General features: G+C 39.8%; 5 protein-coding genes across 5 annotated transcripts in view; 2 read left to right on the top strand and 3 right to left on the bottom strand.

Moving 5' to 3' along the window:
• LOC106087681 (putative uncharacterized protein DDB_G0277255) overlaps positions 1–16,002 on the bottom strand; it is a 48,526-nt gene extending 32,524 nt beyond the window's left edge. Inside the window, exon 1 of the mRNA XM_059362643.1 lies at positions 15,951–16,002. The gene's annotated coding sequence lies outside the window, so the exon portion shown is untranslated. The remainder of the gene's footprint in view (positions 1–15,950) is intronic.
• On the top strand, positions 2,910–10,280 carry LOC106087689 (putative ammonium transporter 2). Its single transcript, XM_013252828.2, has 6 exons — positions 2,910–3,188; positions 3,259–3,544; positions 6,140–6,285; positions 6,342–6,591; positions 6,645–6,876; positions 9,546–10,280. Exons 1-6 carry the CDS (start codon positions 3,029–3,031, stop codon positions 10,233–10,235), a joined length of 1,764 nt encoding a protein of 587 aa, XP_013108282.1. The 5' UTR covers positions 2,910–3,028; the 3' UTR covers positions 10,236–10,280.
• Positions 16,003–16,559: 557 nt separating the features above from the next.
• LOC106087688 (heat shock 70 kDa protein cognate 4) lies at positions 16,560–21,178 on the bottom strand. The gene is made up of 2 exons (XM_013252827.2): positions 21,023–21,178; positions 16,560–18,800 (listed from the first exon to the last, which is right to left on the bottom strand). The coding sequence occupies exon 2, from the start codon at positions 18,798–18,800 to the stop codon at positions 16,848–16,850; it is 1,953 nt and encodes a 650-aa protein (XP_013108281.1). The 5' UTR covers positions 21,023–21,178; the 3' UTR covers positions 16,560–16,847.
• A 1,204-nt stretch (positions 21,179–22,382) lies between these two features.
• Positions 22,383–23,001, top strand: LOC106087686 (succinate dehydrogenase assembly factor 3, mitochondrial). The gene is made up of 3 exons (XM_013252825.2): positions 22,383–22,557; positions 22,616–22,725; positions 22,795–23,001. Exons 1-3 carry the CDS (start codon positions 22,476–22,478, stop codon positions 22,984–22,986), a joined length of 384 nt encoding a protein of 127 aa, XP_013108279.1. The 5' UTR covers positions 22,383–22,475; the 3' UTR covers positions 22,987–23,001.
• LOC106087685 (dihydrofolate reductase) lies at positions 22,743–23,768 on the bottom strand. Its single transcript, XM_013252824.2, has 2 exons — positions 23,550–23,768; positions 22,743–23,490 (listed from the first exon to the last, which is right to left on the bottom strand). The coding sequence occupies exons 1-2, from the start codon at positions 23,627–23,629 to the stop codon at positions 22,998–23,000; spliced, it is 573 nt and encodes a 190-aa protein (XP_013108278.2). The 5' UTR covers positions 23,630–23,768; the 3' UTR covers positions 22,743–22,997.
• Between the last annotated feature and the right edge of the window lie 601 nt (positions 23,769–24,369).

Here is a 24,369-nt window from a genome sequence, read left to right as displayed (position 1 = left end):
GTCAACGAGTTTTGGTTGTGTGTGTGTATTATAGTTCAGAACCATAACACACACAAACAACGAAAAGTGGCGCGAACTAGTTACACACACAAAATCAGAGTTGCACTAATCACTAATTATGACAGATAGTGCACTTAATATTTTTTGGGCAACTACCACTACATACAAAGTGGTACTTTCTTTACGAATTGAGCTAAAGCGACCAAAATTGGGATTAATTTATACCTTGACAAAATATGTTTGGCGACTTAATGATGAATACGATGTATTTTTATTCTCGGTACTATTTGGTACATTCTTTACAGAAGAGAACAGATTTTATACTCAATTATTACAAAACTTCATAATCTTATTAATCGAGTGACTACATAGGTTTTTGGAAGTCCTACACTAAAAGGGGGTATCAAAAACGGGGCCAGCCGAATCAGGAAGAATTTCAGAGTCGAACCGTACACTACATTGCAGCAAAGGTAGTGGTGCAAGGTACAGTTGCAAAGGAAATGTGGAAATCATTATACACAGGCGAATAGGTTTCAGTTGCGTAAAAGTTTGACCAAGAAACCACATATGAGTCCTTCAGAATTTCGCCCTTCCTTTCTTTGAGTTGTAATCTTGGAAGTAGGTTTATACTTCTTTTCTTACCCTCGCAAATTATTAAATGGGTGGAGATTTGTCAACCCATTTGACAAGCAAACTGATAGTATTATCCGCCTTAGCGGAATCACGATGCCCATAGCTTGGCAATAAATATTCTATCAAATGTTTATTTTTACTAAAATTAATATATGTTCATTATTAAAATAACTATTACAATAAAATGTTACCTCGAAAATTTTGAAAATCAAACTTTTACGGGCTTCATTATCCTAGGTCATGCCTTAACTCCGATAAACTATTGTCATGACCTTGGTCACCCATCCAAAATTGCCTAAGACAATTTTATCTTAATTTGTTTAAATTGGTTGTTTTTTTCTTGACCACAAAACGGATTTGCCGCTACTTGATTCTTTTTTTTTGAAATTTCTTTGCGGAAAATAGCAGGGGACTAAATTGGGAACAAACAGATAAGATTCCAACCTTAACGTGTGTTCCATTCATTCATATGTGGTAGCCGTTTAGTTAAATTTAAGTGGTTAATTGATAAAACAAACAATAACAACAACATTACTAGCAATGGGAACGAATATTTTTAAGATTAATTTTATATTAACATGGAGACATGCAAACAAAATTTTCAATGGCAACATGAAAAATACAACAGCTTACACTGGAGGAAAAAAATAGTCATTCATAGAGGCTTAAAGATATAGTTTAGCGAATAGATATTTCAAATGCTGCAATAGAATCAAGGCGGATTTAAAAAGGTGGTCTTACGCGAACAGCTGTTAACAGCCGTCCAGATATGTGATATTAAAATGTCGAATTTTTGTTTGCATTCTCTTTGTTGTCATCTTCTTTCTCATATTCTCTGCTCATGTACGCACACAAAATTCTTTGTGTGTGTTGACAAAACGTCGATCAGCTTGATGACAAGATGGCGTATAGCACCACATGATTTGTGGTTGTTGTACAAATGAGACCACCTTTGTTTCGCCATGCAGAATCAAAGCGATTACTCAAATGCAAATGCAAATTCAAACTTAAAAAAAATAACATAAAACGTAAACAAACAACGAATGGAAGAATATAAACAAAGATCAAGTTGACACCCTCAATGCCGAGTACTGTCAAAAATTAAAAAAAAAAATTTATGTCAACTGATCGCTTGGTTTAACCTTAGTCAGTGAATCCCGCATAGTTATTCAAAATCAACAATGTCTTCAACGATTTAACATGGTAATGTACCCTTCTTTTTAAGTCGTCTTGACGACGTGGCCTGTTGGGTTATGATTTAATGGTTTAAAACAGGTTTTAATAATCAATGTAAATGTAATTTTAGGTACAGGGGATACTTTTCTCATATCAAACGAATAGAAGCACACAGACAATGTAAACAACTTCAATTCGCTGGCTTCGTTGGGTTACCTTTTATTTCAAAGCTATCTCATTTAGTTGATGTTTGATTTAACTCACAAAAACACAGTTTGATCTTTTCACCAGTGTCAGTGTGATCATCACTGTCTTATCCCAGCAGTCCACACGTCTACCATGACATTGGCCCCAAAGACTAAGGCAATTTGAGTTTTGTCACCGATATGGCATATCTGCTGACGTATCTTACATATTGTCGGCTATACAATTTTATTGTCGATGAATTTCCTTCCCAACCGGGTCCATGCACAAATCCGGTATTTTTCTTTTTTTTCAGAAACTTAAATTTTTTTTAATTTTTTTCTTCGTAAAAACGAAAGCTTTCTAAAGGACATCATAACAGACCTGTCACTTGAATTGTCATGAGACATGATGACATGTTAGTTCACAATGTCGCTTAAAATGTCATGCACGATTTTCGCGAAAACTATATGAAAATGTCATCAACGATTTGTATGGGCTGTGGGCTATTTGTCTTCAACGGTTTAACATGGTCATGGTTTAAGACGTGTTGACTTCGCGGCCTGCTGGGATAGCATATATGAAGGTGTCCATATAACATTGCAGAACTGACGCCCGTTTAAATATCAAACCAACAAATCTATCACAGACATTTCATCACCGGTGTATGTTTACAGTAGCGTGTTGCATGTACTTAAGCTTGAGTTACCTTATTTTGTGTTTTTCTCTATCGTTGCCAACCTCCCCCCTATCTACTGTGTAATTGTGGTCAATGGGCAGTTAATTTCAAATTAAATTAAAACACAAAGTGTACAACATATTTGTCTGTGCATTATTCACGAAAATATCGCTGATTTAGAAACTTCGAATATATGCATGTCTCTTTCTTAAATGACCCTCCAATAGTTTGACAAATTCAATTCAAGTTAGAAGCAGTCACACCTTGTTGTTATCTAGATAAAGGACAAGCCAAACTCGCGGCATTTACAACCCGAGTAGAACTTTGAGGTCACTGAGAAGGGGCTACAGAGACAAAATGGCATCCAAGTTGATCAATGCTACAGCGTCACAACAGACGGCCTTGAAGGGTATAGTACGCAATAGTAGCTATGTTATACCTGGCCTATACGACCTAAGTACAGAGGACACCAATTGGGTGTTAACATCATCATTTATAATATTCACCATGCAAACTGGTAGGCCAAGTAGAATTTGAATGTTTCGAAAAAAAACTACAGTGATTTCATTAATGGCTTATTTCCCAAGGTTTTGGCATGTTGGAATCCGGCTGTGTTTCCATTAAAAATGAAGTGAATATTATGATGAAGAATGTCATTGATATTGTTTTGGGTGGCTTCACCTATTGGCTGTTTGGCTATGGCATGAGTTATGGACGTGGTCCTTTGTCGAATCCTTTCATTGCCATTGGAGATTTTCTCTTGGATCCACCCGTTGATGATCCCCTAATGGGTCAGATTTTCGCTGCATTTTTGTTTCAGCTTTCCTTTGCTACCACATCGACAACTATAGTCAGCGGAGCTATGGCGGAGAGGTGAGTTGAAGTGAACCAAGAATGATAAAATATTAAGTGAGAAGAAATCCATTGGACTTATATCATCGAAAATATCACCGCACGTTTTCAATATGTTCAACAGCGTCTAATTATGATAATGACATCATGGTAAAGCCCAAGATTCTTAAGGATTTCCTGACACGCTTAGTGCTGGGGAAAGTCTATACAGCTGAATAGTCGTATTGTAATCACCTGTTATTACAGTTAGGGGGAAGTTTTTCAGCACTCTTAGATATGTCTCTCAAAAATCTTCCCGCACTACTTCACGGTAGACTGAGAAAAATAATCTGAGAGGATTATTTTGTTATCTGATGGATGGCAACTATTCAATACTCGTTAGGATCCAAAGAATAGCTGAGGCGACACACCATGCCAACAAAGGTGACAAGCAAATGAAGTCAGCATAAGCGAACGGAAAACAACAGCTGAATTCAATTGTGATAAATATATTGGGTTGCCCAAAAAGGAATTGCGGATTTTTCATATAGTCGGCGTTGACAAATTTTTTCACAGCTTGTGACTCTGTAATTGCATTCTTTCTTCTGTCAGTTATCAGATGTTACTTTTAGCTTGCTTTAGAAAAAAAGTGTAAAAAAAGTATATTTGATTAAAGTTCATTCTAAGTTTTATAAAAATTGCATTTACTTTCTTTTAAAAAATCCGCAATTACTTTTTGGGCAACCCAATATATTAGAGTGTCCCAAAAAACAAAAAGTATTTTTGCTTGTTTCTCTTTCAAGACGAGCTCAATGATCAGAGATTTTTCTTTACAAATGGAAAAAGAAAGCCAGATATCGCAATACACACCAACTACTATGGGGCGTGTTTCGTAATTTGGTTCAGAATTACTCATCAGCCATATAAAGTGTGAAAGCTTCAAGGGCCGTAAGTTGGGTATGTTGTACTTATAACGAATTTTTTACGAAAACGCCTCCATGGCATAAATACGACATTACCCACACTGGGCAACCCTGTCTATAAGCTGTACTTTTCGCAATGCATGTGTTTTTGTTTAATGGCAGATGTTTTGTCTACACAATTACACTACTTCCATGGTACACATACGATTCTGTGCATCTGTGGAAAGGTGTCTTGATGAATTAAATTTTTAAATTTTTGTTTGTTTCTCTTTCGAGACGATCTCAATGATTAGAGATTTTTCTTAGAAAATGGAAAAGGAAAGTCAGAACGCATACCCTCTCTTTTTATACCCTCCACCATAGGATGGGGGTATACTAATTTCGTCATTCTGTTTGTAAAACCTCGAAATATGCGTCTTAGACCCCATAAAGTATACATTGGGTTGCCCAAAAAGTAATTGCGGATTTTTTAAAAGAAAGTAAATGCATTTTTAATAAAACTTAGAATGAACTTTAATCAAATATACTTTTTTTACACTTTTTTTCTAAAGCAAGCTAAAAGTAACAGCTGATAACTGACAGAAGAAAGAATGCAATTACAGAGTCACAAGCTGTGAAAAAATTTGTCAACGCCGACTATATGAAAAATCCGCAATTACTTTTTGGGCAACCCAATATATTCTTGATCGTCGTGACATTTTAAGTCGAACTAGCCAGTCCGTCCGTCTGTCTGTCGAAAGCACGCAAACTTTTGAAGGAGTAGAGCTAGCCGCTTGAAATTTTGCACAAATACTTTTTATAAATCTGTTGGGATAGTAAATAGGCCAAACCGGTCCATGTTTTGGTATAGCTGCCATATAAACCGATCTTGGGCCTTGACTTCTTGAGCCTTGACTTCTAGAAGGCGCAATTCTCGTCCAATTTTACTGAAATTTTGCACATAGTGTTTTGATATCACTTCCAACAACTGTGCTAAGTATGGTTGCAGTCGGTTAGAAACCTGATATAGCTGCCATATAAACCGATCTGGGGTCTTGACTTCTTCAGCTTTCAGAGGGCACAATTCTCATATTTTGATATAGCTGCCATATAAACCGATCTTGGGTCTTGACTTCTTGAGCCTCTAGAAGGCGCAATTCTCGTCCGATTTTACTGAAATTTTGCACATAGTATTTTGATATCACTTCCAACAACTGTGCTAGGTATAGTTGAAGTCGGTTAGGAACCTGATATAGCTGTCATATAAACCGATCTGGGGTCTTGACTTCTTCAGCTTTCAGAGGGCGAAATTCTTATCCGATTTGACTGTTATTTTACACGTAGTGTTTTGGCATCACTTCCAACAACTGTGCTAAGTATGATTCAAATCGGTTCATAACCTGGTATAGCTGTCATATAAACCTATCTTGAATCTTGACTTCTTGAGCCACTAGATGGCGCAATTCTTATCTGATATGGCTGAAATTTTGCATTAGGTGTTCTGTTCGATCCATAACCTGATATAGCAGCCATTTAAATCGATCTGTGATCTTGGACCTCCAGAGGGCGTAATTATCTCCCATATAGCTCCCATATAAACCGATCTCTCAATTTTGAGCCCAATTCTTACACGAATTGGCTGAAAGTTTACACTATAACTTCTACTACTACTATGGTCTCTAACATTCAATTCAATTATGGTCCGAATCGGACCATAACTTGTTTCTATTTGCAGATGTAACTTCAAGGCATATTGCCTGTTTTCATTATTAAACACCGTAATATATTGCATACCAAGCGGTTGGGTATGGGGTGAACATGGATTTCTCAACAATTTAGGAGCAGTGGATATAGCCGGTAGCGGGCCAGTGCATTTAATAGGTATAGCACATCAAGGCAACAGAGTTTTTGTTAATAGCAAAATAATGGTGTTTCAGGTGGAACTGCTGCATTTGCTTCGGCTGCCATGTTGGGACCGCGTTTAGGTCGCTATGCTGATGGGTATGATCCCTTGCCCTTGGGCAATCCAGTGAATGCTTGCATGGGATTATTTGTGCTATGGTGGGGCTGGTTGGCCTTCAATTCGGGCAGTACTTATGGTGTTAGTGGTGCCAAGTGGCAATATGCAGCTAGAGCTGCTGTTATGACCATGATGGGTTCCTTTGGAGGTGGCATAATATGTACCATGTAAGTAAGAGCCTACTTAGGAGATCACTTAGACGAAATAAGTCTATTTTTAGATATTCTCTGTGGCGCCATGATGGACGTTTGGATATTATAGATCTAATAAATGGAGTCTTGGGCTCGTTGGTCTCAATAACTGCGGGCTGTTTTCTGTATAGAGCCTGGGAGGCATTGCTTATTGGTATGTTGGGCGCTTTGCTATGTGTCTTGGCCATGCCCCTATTCGATCGTATGGGCGTTGATGATCCCGTGGGCGCTAGCGCTGTGCATGGAGTGTGCGGCATATGGGTAGGTAGAATATGATAAGTGTGAACAAATACAAAAAGGTAAATCGCAACATCTTCGAATTGAACCTGCCTTAAAGCAAAACTTATAATACACATCTTATGTTGAAGCCTACTGCCAAAATCATTAACTTTTTGTCACTCGATTCGTTCGCCAAATCATAGAAATCAGCGGATTTGGTAAAGGAAAAACAGCAGGCTATTAAAAATTGGCGAACGAATCGAGTGACAAAAAGTTTTTTTTTGGCAGTTATTTTTATACCCTCCACCATAGGATGGGGGTGTACTAATTTCGCCATTCCGTTTGTAACACCTCGAAATATTCGTCTAAGACGCCATAAAGTATAATTCTTGATAGTCATGATATTTTAAGTCGATCTAGCCATGTTCGCTCGTCTGTCTGTCCATCCGTCTGTCTGTAGCACGCTAACTTTCCAAGTAGTACAGCTAATCGCTTGACATTTTGCACAAATGCTTCTTATTAGTGTGGATCGGTTGGGATTTTAAATGAGCCAAATCGGTCCATGTTTTGATATAGCTGCCATATAAACCCATCTTAGGTCTTGATTTTCTTGAGCTTCTAGAGGGCGTAATTCTTATCCGATTTGGCTGAAATTTTGCACATATCGTTTTGGTATGACTCCAAACAGCATACAGTGCCAAGTATGGTCTAAATCAGTCTTAACGTGATATAGCTGTCACATCACCCGATTCAACTTCTTTAGCCTCTAGAGGGCGCAATTCTTTTACAATTTATTTCAAATTTTGCACATGGTTTTTGGTATGCCTTCCAACATCTGTGCCATTTATGGTATAAATAAGTCAGCAACCTGATATAGCTGCCATATAAACCCATCTCCCGATTAGACTTCTTTACCCCCTAGAGGGCGCCATTCTTTTACAATTTGGTTGAAATTTTGCACATGTTATTTTGATATGACTTCAAACAGCTGTGCCAAGTATGGTCTAAATCAGTCTGTAACCTGATATACCAGTTACACAAACCCATCTCCCGATTAGACTTCTCTAGCCTCTAGAGGGCGCAATTCTTTTACAATTAGGTTGAAATTTTACACATGTTGTTTTGGTATGACTTCCAACAACTGTGCCAAGTATGGTATAAATCAGTCTGTAATCTGATATAGCTGCCACATAAACCCATCTCCCGATTAGACTTCTTTACCTCTTAGAGGGCGCAATTCTTTTACAATTTGGTTGAAATTTTGCACATGTTATTTTGGTATGACTTCAAACAGCAGTGCTAAGTATGGTCTTAATCAGTCTGTAATCTGATATAGCTGTCACACAAACCCATCTCCCGATTAGACTTCTCTAGCCTCTAGAGGGGGCAATTCTTTTAGAATTTAGTTGACATTTTGCACATGTTATTTTGGTATGACTTCAAACAACTGTGCCACGTATAGTATAAATCAGTCTATAACCTGGTGTAGCTGCCACATAATCCGATCTCCCGATTAGACTTCTTTAACCTCTAAAGGGCGCAATGCTTTTACAATTTGGTTGAAATTTTGTACATGTTATTTTGATATGACTTCAAACAGCAGTGCCAAGTATGGTCTAGAGGGGGCAATTCTTTTACAATTCGTTTGAAATTTTGCACATGTTATTTTGGTATGACTTCAAACAACTGTGCCACGTATGGTATAAATCAGCAACCTGATATAGCTGCAACATAAACCGATCTCCTGATTAGACATCTTTAACCTCTAGAGGGCGCAATTCTCTTACAATTTGTTTGATATGTCTTCAAACAACTGTGCAAAGTATGGTATAAATCAGTCTGTAATCTGATGTAGCTGCCATATAAACCCATCTCCCGATTCTAATTCTTTACCCCCTAGAGGGCGCAATTCTTTTACAATTTGGTTGAAATATTGCACATGTTATTTTGATATGACTTCAAACAGCAGTGCCAAGTATGGTCTAAATCAGTCTGTAACCTGATATAGCTGTCACACAAACCCATCTCCCGATTAGACTTCTCTAGCCTTTAGAGGGGGTAATTCTTTTACAATTTGGTTGAAATTTTGCACATGTTATTATGGTATGACTTCAAACAACTGTGCCACGTATGGTATAAATCAGTCTATAACCTGATGTAGCTGCCACATAAACCGATCTCCCGATTAGACTTTTTTAGCCTCTAGAGGGCGCAATTCTTTTACAATTTGGTTGAAATTTTGCACATGTTGTTTTGGTAAGCCTTCCAACAACTGTGCCAATTATGGAATAAATCTGTCAGCAACCTGATATAGCTGTCACATAAACCGATCTCCTGATTAGACTCCTTTAGCCTCTAGAGGGCGAAATTCTTTTACAATTCGGTTGAAATTTTGTCCATGTCTTCTAACAACTGTGCCAAGTATAGTCTAAATCGGCTAATAATCTAATATAGCTACCATATAAACCGATATCCCAATTTGATTTTCTGAGCCCCTAGAGGGCGCAAATAATACTTGATATGCCTGAAATTTTAGTACAGTCATGAAAAGTACGGTCCATATCGGTCAATAACTTGATATAGCTCATATATACTTGAAAAAGTCATTCAACGAACTTGACAAATACGATCCATGCTGGAGGGTAAATATGATTCGGCCCAGCCGAACTTAATGCACTTTTACCTGATTTAATTATTTTTTCTCGTTGTAGGGCGTCATTGCTGTGGGTCTATTTGCCGATAATCCCATTCCCCTCGATACTACCAAGGGTCGTTCGGGCCTTTTCAAAGGTGGCGGCTGGTATTTACTGGGCATACAATGTCTTTCAGCCCTGTGCTTGACATGTTGGGGCATATGTTCAACATTTCTGCTTCTTTATATTGTCAATAAAATCGTTCCCATACGCATGGATCCCAATGAGGAGTTATTGGGTGCCGATTTAATGGAACATCGCATTCGCCACTCACAAATCGGTTTATCACGAGCCATATCTGCCTTGGCACCGCTTAAAGTTGACCTTAACGAAGTAGCTGGAGTACAACCAATCGGTTTAAATCCAGGTCATGAAAAATCGCTGGCCCAATTACGAGCTGCCGAAGATAAACTGCAACAATGGCAAACTTATCTACATCAAAAGGGACCAGCAGGTAAAAATACGTCAAAAAATGATGATAACTTCGATATGAGCAGTGGTTATAAGTCACCTCTGAAGGCTAGAGAAAGTCTGGGCAATGTTTTTAGCCGGAAATTTAAAACCGTTCACATTAACACTCAACAAGCGGCAAATATAGTGGCGGATGGTGATGGTTATTACAAGCCAAATAATAAGGAATTACCCATAATATCAAATAAAGATATAAACAACAAAGATAAGGATACTAATTTTGCCTGGTTAGATTAATGATCCAAAACAACAACAAAAAATAAATAAATAATTTAGGCAGCATTTCTTTCGGTGTTTTAATTGAAAATGTTTGTGCACATACTTAAATCTGTTGCTCTTCACTCGCAGATACAAAATACCGGAGTTCAGGCAATCCCATGGCAGCCGGTTGTACGTACCGGATTGACCCGATGGAGTTCTTCATCAGCAAGGGCTGCCGCCTCAGTGTATAGCAACAACAACCTGAGTTTAGACTCCCTGCAGCGGTCGAAGGAAGCGAAGTACCTTGGAATAATCCTCAATTCGAAACTATCCTGGAAGAGCAATGCGGAGGAAAGGAGCCGTAAGGCACTATTCCCTTATAAGTCCTTAAGTGGAGGGTAACCTTCAAGATGATTTTTTGGACGTATACTGCCATTGTGAGACCAGTACTGATCTATAGGAAATTGGTATGGTAAAAGGCCGTAGGTCCAGAGACTGGCCTGCATCGAAATCACAGGAGCACTGAGAGCCGCAACGCATGCAGGTCTGGAGGCGGTGCGGGATATGCAGGCCCTATACTCGGAACTGCGCCGCCAAGGTCGCGCTTAGACTGATGTAGGTATATTGAAGGACAGGTAAATTGAGGAGGATCTCCGATTATCAGGCACAGGTATCGATTGGGAGAAAGGCCTTCAGGATTCGTTTCCAGGGAGTCACGAATTGCCAATGCTGTCTTTGAGGGGGATGAGTCCTCAATCTTCACTGATGGCTCCAATATTGAGTCAGGGAATGGATTTGGGGTCTACTTCGAAGTACTCAACATCGGTATGTTTCTAAGACTACCGGACGAATCTTCGGTCCTTCGAGCAAAGGCTGCAAGAAAAATTCTGGTAAGGGATCTACCGCCCTTAAAACTTAGGATTTATGCGGACAGTACGGCGGCGCTGATGCTATGATCGCACAATCGTCCACATATGATACGATCTCTATGCTGTCTGGAGGGGGCATTTCAATGAGGGAGCTGGATGGTCTAACGTTCTTTAAGCACTCAGAGAGGCCTTTAATGTACCGGCGTATCTGATGAGAATAAAGAGAATTTACTTGCATTACAGGATCTTTGTAATGCCAGTTATGATGGAATGGTCTAACGTTCTTTAAGCACTCAGAGAGGCCTTTAATGTACCGGCGTATCTGATGAGAATAAAGAGAATTTACTTGCATTACAGGATCTTTGTAATGCCAGTTGATACACACAGAAATGTAGTGGTTATGCTTACAACATTGCTGCATCCATCACGGCAAGAGGCACGAAAGGTGCAGGTGTTGCCAAGGGCAAAGTACTGGCTGGACTCCCACGGCTTACAATTTGCGATGGAGGAGACGAAGTTGCTACGCCTAATGAGAAAAAATATTCCAGTGGAAGTGGATACGCGCAAAGAAGATATACTGGTGAAAACCAAGAGAATGCACACATATCTATGTATCCGACTGGATCCAAAGCCTGACCTATGCAGATCAAATTCGGCACGGAGCAACAAAAGTCACTAAGATACCGGCGCAACACAGTCGACTGTTGTCAAATATAGGTGTGCCATTCCCGAGCAAGCGCAGACTCTAAATAGAGAAATGCGAAAGTATCCCCATCTACGTGAGCGAAATATGACGCCAGACACTGCAGACAGCATGCCGAGCGAAGTCCCTGTTCTCGATACTGAGGACGGCGGCTCTTAGGGTCATATCATCCTACCGAACACGCAACCCTCGTAATAGCCGGAATGTTTCCGATAGACCAACAGGCCATGGAGCGTGCCAGGCTCTACATCGCGAAGTGCAACACCCATAGAGGCAGATTAAGATTCCAACATATCTTACACAGACCATACGAGAGAAGACTATCGAGCAATAGTAACATAGGTGGACGAATGAGAATCGAGCCAGGTGGACGCGACGACTAATACCCGATGTACGGCTGTGAAGAGATAGATAGCATAGCGATGTCAACTGTTGCATTACATAGTTGCTGACAGACCATGGTTAGTTTCGGAAATACCTGCATAGAATGGGCAAATACTCCTCTAGCAAGTGCTTTTATGAGGAGCTAGAATTTGCAAACGATGTGGAAAACACATTCTTCCACTGCGAGCGCTGGGTTGAAAGACGCAGGGAACTGCAAACAGCCATTGGCTACGTTTCGCCTAGGACAATAGTCCAGAGGATGCTGGAAGACAAAAAGAAGTGGGAGGTGCTGAAGAGATACGCCGAACAAGTATTGCGCAGGAAGAAAATACGCAGTGGCGTAGCGTATGAAGGCGAAGGTCTGAACGCAGACACAACAAAGATGATATGAAAAATCACCAGGGTGGGTTTTCAGCTGGTAACGTTGATAACGGAGTCCGGCATAAGGCGAAAGACGAACTCGTCACTGGCGTAAAGAATTTTCCCATACTGACTCCAAAAAAAAAGTCAGCCGGATGTACGTACCGGATTGACCCAATGGAATCCTTGATTGGCAAGAGCTGCCGTACACAACACAGTTGCAACATCTCCTGATTCGCCTTCTTGACAATCTAGAATTTGATTGAAACTGCATGTTGAGTGCGGGTATGATTTCCAATTGTGTACCTTATCCAATTTGGCATGTGGAACTCTGTTATGAACACTAATAACGTCGTTTTAATTTCTGTCTATAGCAAAAAGGTCGTCCAGGGAATTTATGACATGGAGCCCATGGTGGAGGGTATATTAGAATCGACCCGGCTGATCCTAAAGCATTTTTCTTTGGTTCTTTGTTTTTTGCAAAGCGGAGTGTAGGGCTAATTTGACTATGAATATCACCAGAATAGATAGATTTTGCCGCGGCAAAAAACATGGTAGTTAGTAGCACAAGATTTCAACATAAAAATATTCACAAAGCCACATGGATGCCACCCGATCAAAACACGAGGAATTTGATTCGTTGTGATAGATGGAAGGTATTCATCTATCGATCGATTCGTGGAGCGAATACAGATTCAGATTCAGCAACAAGATACCTTGTTGCAGCATAGGTTCGCACTCGTTTGAACATGGCGAGGAAAGTACGATCTGACACTGCACGGAAGCTGGACATTGAAAAGCTGCAAACACAACATATGGCAGCGGCATAATCTACTCGACTGACCCAACTGATGGTGAAGAAAGCACTCCTTGTTCATATGACGCAATGGCAAATTATTGCCCACTCCACGGAAAAAGAGGCGAAACCCGTATTTGGCTACCGGAAGCCTCCTCTAAGAAACCCATGGTACGACCAAGTGTCGAGCTGCTACTGAAACCAAGAATGGGGCATATGAAGCAACCCTGCAATCAGTAGCAACGCGCCAGTTGAAGAAGAGGTATCGGAAGAGAGGAGAAACGTCTATTCCGCAGAAAGAAAAAGGAAATGGAAAGACGTGAGTGTGAACGAATTGAGATGTACAGGAGTTAGAATGAAGTCCGGAAATTCTACCAAAGAATTAAACATCAAACTGATGGCTTTGGTGCAGGCACATCCTCCTGCAGAGACAAAGAAAGAAATCTGGTAACTGACACAGATAGCATGGAAAGAACATTTTACCCAACGTTGACGTTGGCGGCGAAGAGGATACCACAGAACCAATCAATGATGATGGTATAGAATGTTTCCCTCCTACTCAGAATGAGACCCAGGTAGCAGTGACCCGACTAAAGAGCAACAAGGAAGCAGGAGCCGAAGGGTTACCCGCTAAACTATTTAAGACCGAAGCCGAAACGCTGATAAGGCGTATGCATCAGCTTATCTGCGCAATATGACCTGAAGAACGCATACCCGATGTTTGGAATCTCAGCATACTATATCCCGTACACAAGAAAGGAGACAAGACGGAATGTGTCAACTACAGAGGAATAAGTCTGCTCCCCATTGCCTACAAGATACTCTCTAGCGTACTGAGTGAAAGATTAAAACCTAAAGTAAATGAGATAATTGGGCTCTATAAATGCGGCTTTCTTTGGACCTGGTAAATCCACCCTGAACCAGATATTCACACTGCGCCAAATCCTGAAAAGGACCCGAAAAGAACAAATCAACACCTACCATCTCTTTGTTGACTACAGAGCCGCCTTCAATACTCCTTTACGTTCAAAGGTCAATCCATCTCTGAGTTTGGTATCCCTGAAAAATTAATAAGGCTCTGCAGGATGACACTTGCTGATACGCGTTCCTCAGTAAGAATAGGAAAGAATCTCTCCGAACCATTCAATACGAAACGAAATTTCAGACAAGGAGACAGCCTATCGTGTGATCTCTTTAATATCCTGCTGGAGAAGATTATACGAGATGAAGATGTGAATAGATATGGCACACTAATCACAAGAGAAAACATGCTACTCGCCTATGCCGCCGACGACATCGACATCAAAAGTCGGTCACCAGAAGTAGTAACTGCAGCCTTTGAAAAAAATCGAAAGAGATTCAGTTAAAATGGGTCTGTAAGTCAGTAAATGGAGATAAGAAGAAATGGATGGTTTCAACTCCCAAAACGCCTTGTAAAACCGAACAGAAAAAGAAAATAGAGTTTTGAGAATATGCGAAGAATAATACTGGCAAACAGATGCTACTTTGGACTAAGTTAGCAGTTTAGAAACAAGGCCACCTTTCGACAGACTAAGATTACACTATACAAGACACTGATACTGCCCGTGTTGTTATAGGGTTCTGACACATGGGTACTTGTGAAAGCAGATGAGGTAGTGCTTGGAGTATTTAAGAGAAAGATTCTTCGTAAAATATATGTGGACCAGTTTGCGTCAATGGAGAGTACTGGCGACGTATAAACCACTAGCGGAGGCCAAAGTAGCGCAGAGATTAGCATGTCCGCCTATGATGCTGAACGCTTGGGTTCGAATCCTGGCGAGACCATCAGAAAAAATTTTCAGCGGTGGTTTTCCCCCTCCTAATGCTGGCAACATTTGTAAGGTACTATACTATGTAAAACCTCTCTCCAAAGAGGTGTCGCACTGCGGTACACCATTCGGACTCGGCTATAAAAAGAAAGCCCCTTATCATTGAGCTTAAACTTGAATCGGACTGCACTCATTGATATCTGAGAAGTTTGCCCCTGTTCCTTAGTGGAATGTTCTCCAGCAAAGAAGTCTTTTAAAGGCAAACACGGTGGTACACACAAACCGGGAAGAACAAAAGGCCGTTGGAAAGATCAAGTGGTGGGAGACACCTCGAAACTTGGTGTCAGAGATTTTAGAATTAGTCCAGAAGATCGAGGCGCTTAGAACGCTATTCTGTGTTCGACTAGTGGAACGGAATGGAGAAATACATTGCAAGACAACAGAAGGATGAAGATGAAGTTGACACGAGTCAAAATCAAAGAATTTAACCGTTTTCGCAGGTCGGCTCACAGTTAGGCATGCTTACTCCAGCTACGGATAAATACTCCTGCCGGAGAATCCGCAGTGTGGTTTGGTCACTGACAACACGCCATCAGCAGATGTTTCAGGACTTTACCAGTAACTCTTATCAGTGCTAGTATGGTTTTCACCAGGGCTCTGTGTATCTTGCTTACAGCTCATAGCTTGTTGGCTTTTAATTCTTTAGATTTTCAATAATTTATAGGTGTAAGTTCGATATATACCACGCCAACTGAACCATAGAGACTTTGCGCTTATTAAGTGGATTTGTATAGCAGGGCGCGCATATAAATAGAAATAATATACATAAATCATGTCAGATATACTCACCGCCTTCCTTATTGATTATATCGTTTCGCAAGTCTTCACTATTCTAAAGAAAAAACATTTCCATTCTATTTTTAAACACCCCCCTCCTTAGGTGGTTGGGGAGGCAAATTTGTTTATATCGACCAAATAGAAACGCAGTGAAATCGTGGAGAAATAAATGAAAGCCAACTGTTCGGACATTACTGACGTCATACCACCACAATTCTAGAAGAAAATGAACATCGATTTATGAATCACAGGCCTTCAAGTCTAACATATATAAAACTTAAACTATTCGCACTCACCAGCTGCACAAAAAAAACTTGTCCATGATTAAAAACGCCCCTCGATAGTGGTTTTTGAACTTTATTAAAATCATCCAAAATGTTTTGAAACCAAAATTTATTAAATCCGAGGGTTCAATAGCCTATTAACTCCCGTTTTTTTTCTAGTGCATTCCCCTATTTGATACAATAAAAAAAAAAGAGCCAAGAATTGCAAAATCCAAAAAATTTCCAAAACTCTTACATGCCACCCAAATAGCATCCTCCTCTTGACTGCTTGACAACCCTTCAAAAAAATCCATTTTATATGCCCACATTTGATGACCGCCAAATAAAAGACACCAAATTTTATGTTTTCTCTGTTTTAGCTTCATTCTTTAGTTTTATTTCTTTGAAAATCAATCAATGATGCAAGTAAAATGCTTTTTTTTTTACTAGAAGATGTTGGAATCCGCTTTACTTTCAGTGTGTAATGTGAAATGGTGTTTGGATGTTTCGTAGATGAGAATAGAATACGATCATGGAGCAGTTGTTCTAGGGTTTAATTTAAAATCCAAGCAGCATAGTATTTAATTTTAATTGGAGTAGACGATATACTGTATGGAGAAGTAGAAGTTTTTCGTCAATTGGTTGTTTAATCGACTTCTTCGATGGTGGGACCGGCACCGGAACCGGCACCGGGAGCAGCACCAGCGCCACCGGGGAAGCCAGGCATACCGCCGGGCATGCCACCGGGAGCTCCACCAGCACCTTGGTACAACTTGGTGATGATGGGGTTGCAAACACCTTCCAATTCCTTTTGACGATGCTCGTATTCTTCCTTATCGGCCAATTGATTGGCATCCAACCATTTGATGGTCTCGTTGCATTTCTCCATGATGGTGGTGCGGTCCGACTCGGAGATCTTGGTCTTCAAGTTCTCTTCGTCCAATGTAGCCTTCATGTTGAAGCAGTACGATTCCAAGGAGTTCTTGGCGGCAATGGTTTCCTTTTGCTTCTCATCTTCATTGCGGTATTTTTCAGCCTCGTTGACCATACGTTCGATATCCTCCTTTGACAGACGGCCCTTGTCGTTGGTGATGGTGATCTTGTTTTCCTTGTTGGTGGAACGTTCCAATGCAGTGACGTTCAAGATACCGTTGGCATCAATATCGAAGGTAACTTCGATTTGAGGTACACCACGAGGAGCTGGTGGAATGCCGGACAATTCGAATTTGCCCAACAAGTTGTTATCTTTGGTCATAGCACGTTCACCTTCGTAGACCTGGATCAATACACCGGGTTGGTTGTCGGAGTAAGTGGTGAAGGTTTGCGTTTGCTTAGTGGGGATGGTAGTGTTACGCTTGATTAGTACACTCATGACACCGCCAGCGGTTTCAATACCCAAGGACAATGGGGTAACGTCGAGCAACAACAAGTCTTGTACTTCTTGGGACTTGTCACCGTGCAAGATGGCAGCCTGGACGGCAGCGCCGTAGGCAACAGCCTCATCGGGATTGATGGACTTGTTCAATTCCTTGCCATTGAAGAAATCTTGCAACAACTTTTGCACCTTGGGGATACGGGTGGAACCACCGACCAAAACAATGTCATGGATTTGAGCCTTATCGAGCTTGGCATCACGCAAAGCCTTCTCAACGGGATCCATGGTGCTGCGGAACAAATCGGCGTTCAATTCCTCGAAACGAGCACGGGTGATGGAGGTATAGAAATCGGTACCCTCGAACAAGGAATCGATTTCAATGCTAGCCTGAGTGGAGGAGGACAAAGTACGCTTTGCACGTTCGCAAGCGGTACGGAGACGACGCAAAGCACGCTTGTTACTAGCAAGGTCCTTCTTGTGCTTGCGCTTGAATTCCTGAACAAAGTGGGTGACAAGGCGGTTGTCGAAATCTTCACCACCCAAATGGGTGTCACCAGCAGTGGACTTGACCTCGAAGATGCCGTCGTCAATGGAGAGAATGGATACATCAAAAGTACCACCGCCCAAATCGAAAATCAACACATTACGTTCACCAATGGCCTTCTTATCCAAACCGTAGGCAATGGCGGCAGCAGTGGGTTCATTGATGATACGCAACACATTCAAACCGGCAATGGTACCAGCATCCTTTGTAGCCTGACGCTGGGAATCGTTGAAATAGGCTGGCACAGTGATGACAGCATTTGTAACCGTTTTACCCAAGTAAGCCTCAGCGGTCTCCTTCATTTTGGACAGAACCATGGATGAGATTTCCTCGGGGAAGAAGGTCTTCTTCTCATCTTTGTAGATGACTTGGATTTTTGGTTTGCTATCTACATTGACGACATCGAAGGGCCAATGTTTCATGTCAGCTTGAACGGGAGCATCATCAAATTTGCGACCAATCAAGCGCTTAGCATCAAAAATGGTGTTTGTGGGATTCATAGCGACTTGATTTTTGGCAGCGTCTCCAATAAGACGTTCAGTATCGGTAAAGGCAACATAGGAGGGTGTAGTACGATTACCCTGATCGTTGGCAATAATTTCAACTTTGCCATGTTGGAATACACCTACGCAAGAGTAGGTGGTACCCAAATCAATACCAACAGCAGGAGCTTTAGACATCTGCAAGTGAAAGAGAAAAAAAAAGAAAAATTAAGAAATTGTTTATTTAAAAACTTCAAAGGGTAATTCAATAATCTATTTGCTTTGTTGTCGGCTATTGTTAAGAAAAAGTTCATTAGCACCAACAACTGAATTTTGCAAAAACACAAAGATAAACTGGTTCGTTGGTGTGGCAGGGGCTTTCGTCAAGACTTTCTTTTCTTTTTTAATTTTGATTGTCATCAATAGAGCATGAGTCATATATACAAACAAACAAAATTGTTGTGCATTTGATAACAGGGTATACCACACAATTCGTCATTGCACTCCTAGGAATCGTAAAGTTAACCAAATATTTGTGGCCCCTTCAGTTATGATATTTTCTTAGAAATGCTAGGCGCTACCTGCTTTGTATGAAGAGTGGTTTCTAAGAACTAAGTTAAGTGCCTTTTACACGTAGTTCGATTATTTAATAGAATTTTCTGAAACGTTCCATACATTGAATTACGCCTGTTTGGTAAGGAAATTCATACTGAAACACTATAAGGGAAAGGATGAAAATGTCCCAAAAATCTACAAAAAAAATCATGGAGGTTGGAAGTTTTTAAAGTGTTATAAAAATCATACCGAAAGAATTATACTTACTAGCCTACAACTGGTGTTCCAACCTTTTTAGGGATAAGCATTCGATGCCACTGTGGCGCAAAGATTTTAACGTGTCAACTCACGAAGCTGGAAACATCCCCTGGTTGAACAGTTTTTCAGAAAAAAATGCCAGATTTGCAAATTTTGAGCATTTTGCCGGTTTTTTGCAAAAATGCCAAAATGTTTTTTTTTTTTTTGTTTTCAACTCCATTATCAAGAATGTGCCTGATTTTATTTGTAAAGTGCTGAATAAGGCCGTGTGTAGCTCTGCGGCACACCCTTTTACAATCAGCTACAAAAGTCTGCTGTTTATTATTCGCAAATGGTAAAGGCTAATGGTTTCAGCAACTAAAGTTGTTATATGCAACATACTATACACATTTAATGCTTGAGATTAAAAAATTATTATTTTCAGGCATTTAATCCAATATGCATACGATTGCCTTATAAAAACAATAAATTAACTTTGTACGTTTGCTTTTCTTTATCTTTAGGGCAGAGAAAATATCTTTAACCACCTCGGATGTAATAAAACAGCGTAGCCCCTTTATCTTATTATACCATTGCCGCAACTACTCGCGAATCGAAATTCCAGAAAATACCTCTTAACAATTGTTATAACAAAAAATAAAAACCAACTGTTATATGGATTTGCGCAGCGCAAATTGTATAACGGTTACAGCAAAGCAACAAAATGCCGAAGGGTTAAAATTTATTCGCACAGTTGCTTTTTCAGGTAATGGCGTCATTTACATGCGTGTCGTTGTAGTAGTGTGGAACATTCTGTTACCAAGGCCCTTTCATACACACACATTCTTCTCGAAATAAAATGCAATGGCGATTAGTATGGAGAAAATAAAACTCAGTCACACGAGGCATACACATGCCTACACATAAAGCAAAAAAAAAAAAGCCGTGAAATGCACCACTACATATAAACGAACAGACGAAAGCTATCTTTTTTTTCAATGCGGGTACAGAAAAAAAAAATGAAACCACGAGAATGAAAAAAAAGGGAGGTTAAAGCAAGCTACAACGTGAGAACATTTTAATCGAGATAAGGCGAAAAACTCATGTTAATTGTACATTGATTTCATCATACACAAAGTCCACGTTTGTATAAATGTTTAGTTAAAGGGTGATAACGAGGGAAATTATCCATAACTCGAATCATCCATTAACGAACACACAAAGTCAACAGTAGAAGTCACTGCTCTTGCAGTCTATACTATAGAATTATAACATTGAAAAATATGAGTCATAGTTATACTCTCGTCGCTTCCATATACAGAAAAAAAAAACTATATTTCCAGATTCTTCCCAACAAATTTTGTGTCTACTAAGAATTCAAGGTAAGGTATGAGCAATAAAATTGTAACGCAGCGTCACATAATGAAACAATGTATTTCGAAATTTCACAAAATAATGATTTTTTAATAGTTAATTCATCTGAAACGCCCCACGTGCTTTTTTGTGTGTATCACCTCATTTTCTTTTTCTGGCTAAAATCTTTTCAGTCACTTTTGTGTTCTAACATTTGCAATGCAATGCATTTTGTTTAATTACTTTTTCAAGTTGAATGAACTTAATTTACTTACCTTTGTGTTTATTTATTAGTTACTTAATGTAAAATTTGTATAAACTTAATACTCCAAATTTTTGGTTGCACTTTTCTTTCTTCTTCTTCTTTCGTTTTTGTCTCGTGCGGCAATCACACGTTCGGTCAACTTCACACTTAATTTAGGAATGCTGTTTTTTAGCGCACACTTTGCCTTATAAACCCCAATAAGGGCACGCTTGCAAAAAATTGTGCGTTATTCTGGTACATTCTTTGGCCACGGTTGTATTTGTTTGCATAATGTTCGATTTATCGTACAATCCAGGAGGACACACACGTAATGATTTGCAGAACTAAAAAATTGTCTAATTTGCTATAGCAGGGTATTCTGTTTAGTTTTTCAGACGGAATGCTGTCAAACTCCATAAAAAAACGTCGGTGGAACGTTGTCTAAAAATAGGCGGAAAAGTAGTACTCTGCTTTTAGCGAGGAAAATGGCAAAAAACTACTATAGTGGCAAAACTTAAAACTATTGCAGGCATAATTTTTGTTTGTTTTATTGGTTTCAGTGGTTCGTTGCTCTTTATTTATTTGAGAAAAATAGAAAAAACAATAAATGCAGATAAAGGAACGTGTTTTAGGATGGAAACAAAAACATTGGACGGCTGTCAAATTTCGCTCGCGAAAAAAAATAGACGAAAAAAAAGTACTCTACTTAAAAATTTAGTAAAAAGGTGGTTTCACGCGAACATCTGCTAACAGCCGGCCAGGTTTGACGGTATTAAGATGGTGATTCATGACATAATTACCAGGTAGTGGACCGTAAACAGCTGAGTAAAATTTTTTCTCGCTAAGTGCACTCTCTTTCAACGAGTTTTTGTTGTGTGAGTGTATTATAGTTAAGAACTATAACACACACAAACAACGAAAATGGCTAAAATCAGATTTGCAGTAATCATTGATTTTAACAGCTGTGCTCTCAATATTTTGTTATTGGGCAATTGCCACTACCTGTAAATAATAGGGTGCATATGCATCGCACATTCTCTGCTCATCTACGGACACTTTCTGCACACGTATACACCCACGCACACAAATTTCTTTGTGAATGTTGGCAAATCCTCGATCAGCTCGATGAAAAGATGGCGGATTGCACCATATGATTTGTGGTTGTTGTACAAATGAGACCACCTTTAATTGTTTCGCCATGCAAGTGTCCTTACCTATTAGTGAATCCTGCCTAGAACCATTTTGTAACTCTGCATATATGTTGTACAAAAGCATTTCGTTAAACAGGTTACGGACGGCCTTTAAATGTGAAGGTGCCATTAAGATATTGGAGAATAGGAACTATTGGCAACCCTATTCAATAATATTCTTATACTGAACATACACTCTGATAACATATGTTTTTATTTTGATTTTTTTATATAACCTCAACATTGGCTAGAAATACAAATATAAAATAATTGAAATTACGTGAAATAAAAATAATGTCACAAATTGTAGTTAATCAATTGACACATCCACAAAGAGTGAGGATATTATACAAGACAATATTAAGGTTACACAGAGGTAAGTCGGCATGTTGGCTGTGGTCACAAACTTTGAATTTCCATAATGACGGTTACAGGTCTCCCAGAGGAATTGCGAGACTTGGGTGATAAATATGTAAAAGATGAATTCCGAAGACATTTAAAATGTACCCCCATGGAAGCTCAACTTTTCATGACAGAATGGGCAGTAAGTTTCTAACAATATTCCCAAGGAGCAACAAGAGTGCCCATTAAATGATGTTTATTTGCATTTCAGAAATACGCTGTTACAATCACAAAACAATTGGGTATTAGAGGAAAGCCTACGGGTACACTAGGCGAAGACATAGATGAGAGAACTGTGGAAATGTTGAAGGATGACCAAGCAGTACAACTCTATGAGTTGATGTTAGCTGCCAAGGGCCTCGATGGCGATGTCATAACAAAAGAAGATATTACGAATAAATGAATGCGGCTTTTTTAATTTTCTTTTTGTTCCAGTTTCTCCAAGATTTTATACTCATATGTTATGTTATTTTCCTCCTGTATGCCCTTAGGTGTTTCGGGATCTAATTCAACTTCTCTGAAATCCTCCGGTATTGAGGGGAAGAAAGTATCACATTCGAATTGTGCATGAATCTTTGTCAAGTACAAACGGTGACATCGAGGAGATGCCATGGCTTCCTTGTAAACCCCACTTCCACCAACAATCCAGACGGTTTCGATTTGTTTTTTCATTTCCTCGTCGTTTTCCAGAAACTCCATGGCCGATTCCAAATTGGGATGTAGCAATACATCCTTGGGCAAATCTGATGCCTTCAAGGTGGTGCTCAATACAATATTCAAACGTTGCGGCAAAGGCCTTTTCGATTCGGGAACACCAAAATAGGTCTTACGGCCCATAATGACAACATTACGTTTCGATGGATCTTTTAGACGTTTGGTTGTGCTGCTGAAGTATTTAAGTTCCGATCTGTAAGGTTATAAAAGATATTTTAATTGGCATTTTGCGAGGGACTTACTTATACCCACTTTAAGAGCCATGGCAAATCCCCTTTAATACCAATTCCAAAATTTTCGCAAACTGCAACAATTAAACTGAATTTTAGCATTGTCTCTCCTTGGTTTTACTAACGCTTTTGTGCTACGCAATGTTTTTGCTGTAAATATATACCCCAGATTCTTATCTGCGCCAATAATCTGGTTTATGAATTGTAAACAAAGCCGGTATTATGATCTTTGAAAACTGTTCTCATTTTATGTCAACAACTCTTTAATGTTGCCATATTGACTGGAAAATCTGGCAAATGCGAGCTCAATGGCAACGTTTGTCGAATAGCGGTAAAATGCAATACGTATTGGTCGTTTTATGCCGTTTTAGTAGTGGGGAAATTCTTTAAGCTCCTGTAGAAGCTTATGTGAACCCCATAAGCTCTGTTGCTGCGGACATATGAAGACCATTGATTATTTTAAGGCGCACATAACTCCCCTGTCATATCGAGTGTAGTAGCCACTCGGAATTGAAGCAAGAGCCGGTGCCGCCCGGCCTCTCATTGAGATTCTGCACTTAATACCCCTGGTTGACCGCGACTGCAGTTACAGCTACTCCTTATACGGAGAATTCCACTATCCGCAACCTGTGGATGCTTCTCGTGATAAAAATGAAAACCACACAGATCGAAGCTTAAGGTTCCAGCCTGTGTGGTGCTCCTAACTACCCGTAGCGTGCCAGGTCATTCAAGACCCCCTGTAAAAGCGATGAAGGGACCTCTGCCACTTTTGGCGACGTAACAGTGACAGATTGCGCCCGGTAATTCAACCGTCAATTTATTGAGCATACCGAGAGTGACAA

Source organism: Stomoxys calcitrans, chromosome 2 (genome assembly GCF_963082655.1).
Source record: "Stomoxys calcitrans chromosome 2, idStoCalc2.1, whole genome shotgun sequence".
NCBI lineage: Eukaryota > Metazoa > Arthropoda > Insecta > Diptera > Muscidae > Stomoxys > Stomoxys calcitrans.
Note: the sequence above shows the minus strand (reverse complement) of the source record. Positions and strands in the feature narration are given on the sequence as shown.

Excerpts from the sequence above, each read along its gene's own strand:
- LOC106087686 (XM_013252825.2), top strand. The coding sequence starts at position 22,476 with ATGTCACAAATTGTAGTTAATCAATTGACACATCCACAAAGAGTGAGG. Across the intron at positions 22,558-22,615 it reads AATATTAAGGTTACACAGAG|GTCTCCCAGAGGAATTGCGA; the intron begins GTAAGTCGGCAT and ends TGACGGTTACAG. Across the intron at positions 22,726-22,794 it reads TTTTCATGACAGAATGGGCA|AAATACGCTGTTACAATCAC; the intron begins GTAAGTTTCTAA and ends TTTGCATTTCAG.
- LOC106087688 (XM_013252827.2), bottom strand. The coding sequence starts at position 18,800 with ATGTCTAAAGCTCCTGCTGTTGGTATTGATTTGGGTACCACCTACTCT.
- LOC106087685 (XM_013252824.2), bottom strand. The coding sequence starts at position 23,629 with ATGCTAAAATTCAGTTTAATTGTTGCAGTTTGCGAAAATTTTGGAATT. Across the intron at positions 23,491-23,549 it reads GATTTGCCATGGCTCTTAAA|ATCGGAACTTAAATACTTCA; the intron begins GTGGGTATAAGT and ends ATAACCTTACAG.
- LOC106087689 (XM_013252828.2), top strand. The coding sequence starts at position 3,029 with ATGGCATCCAAGTTGATCAATGCTACAGCGTCACAACAGACGGCCTTG. Across the intron at positions 3,545-6,139 it reads AGCGGAGCTATGGCGGAGAG|ATGTAACTTCAAGGCATATT; the intron begins GTGAGTTGAAGT and ends TTCTATTTGCAG. Across the intron at positions 6,877-9,545 it reads ATGGAGTGTGCGGCATATGG|GGCGTCATTGCTGTGGGTCT; the intron begins GTAGGTAGAATA and ends TTCTCGTTGTAG.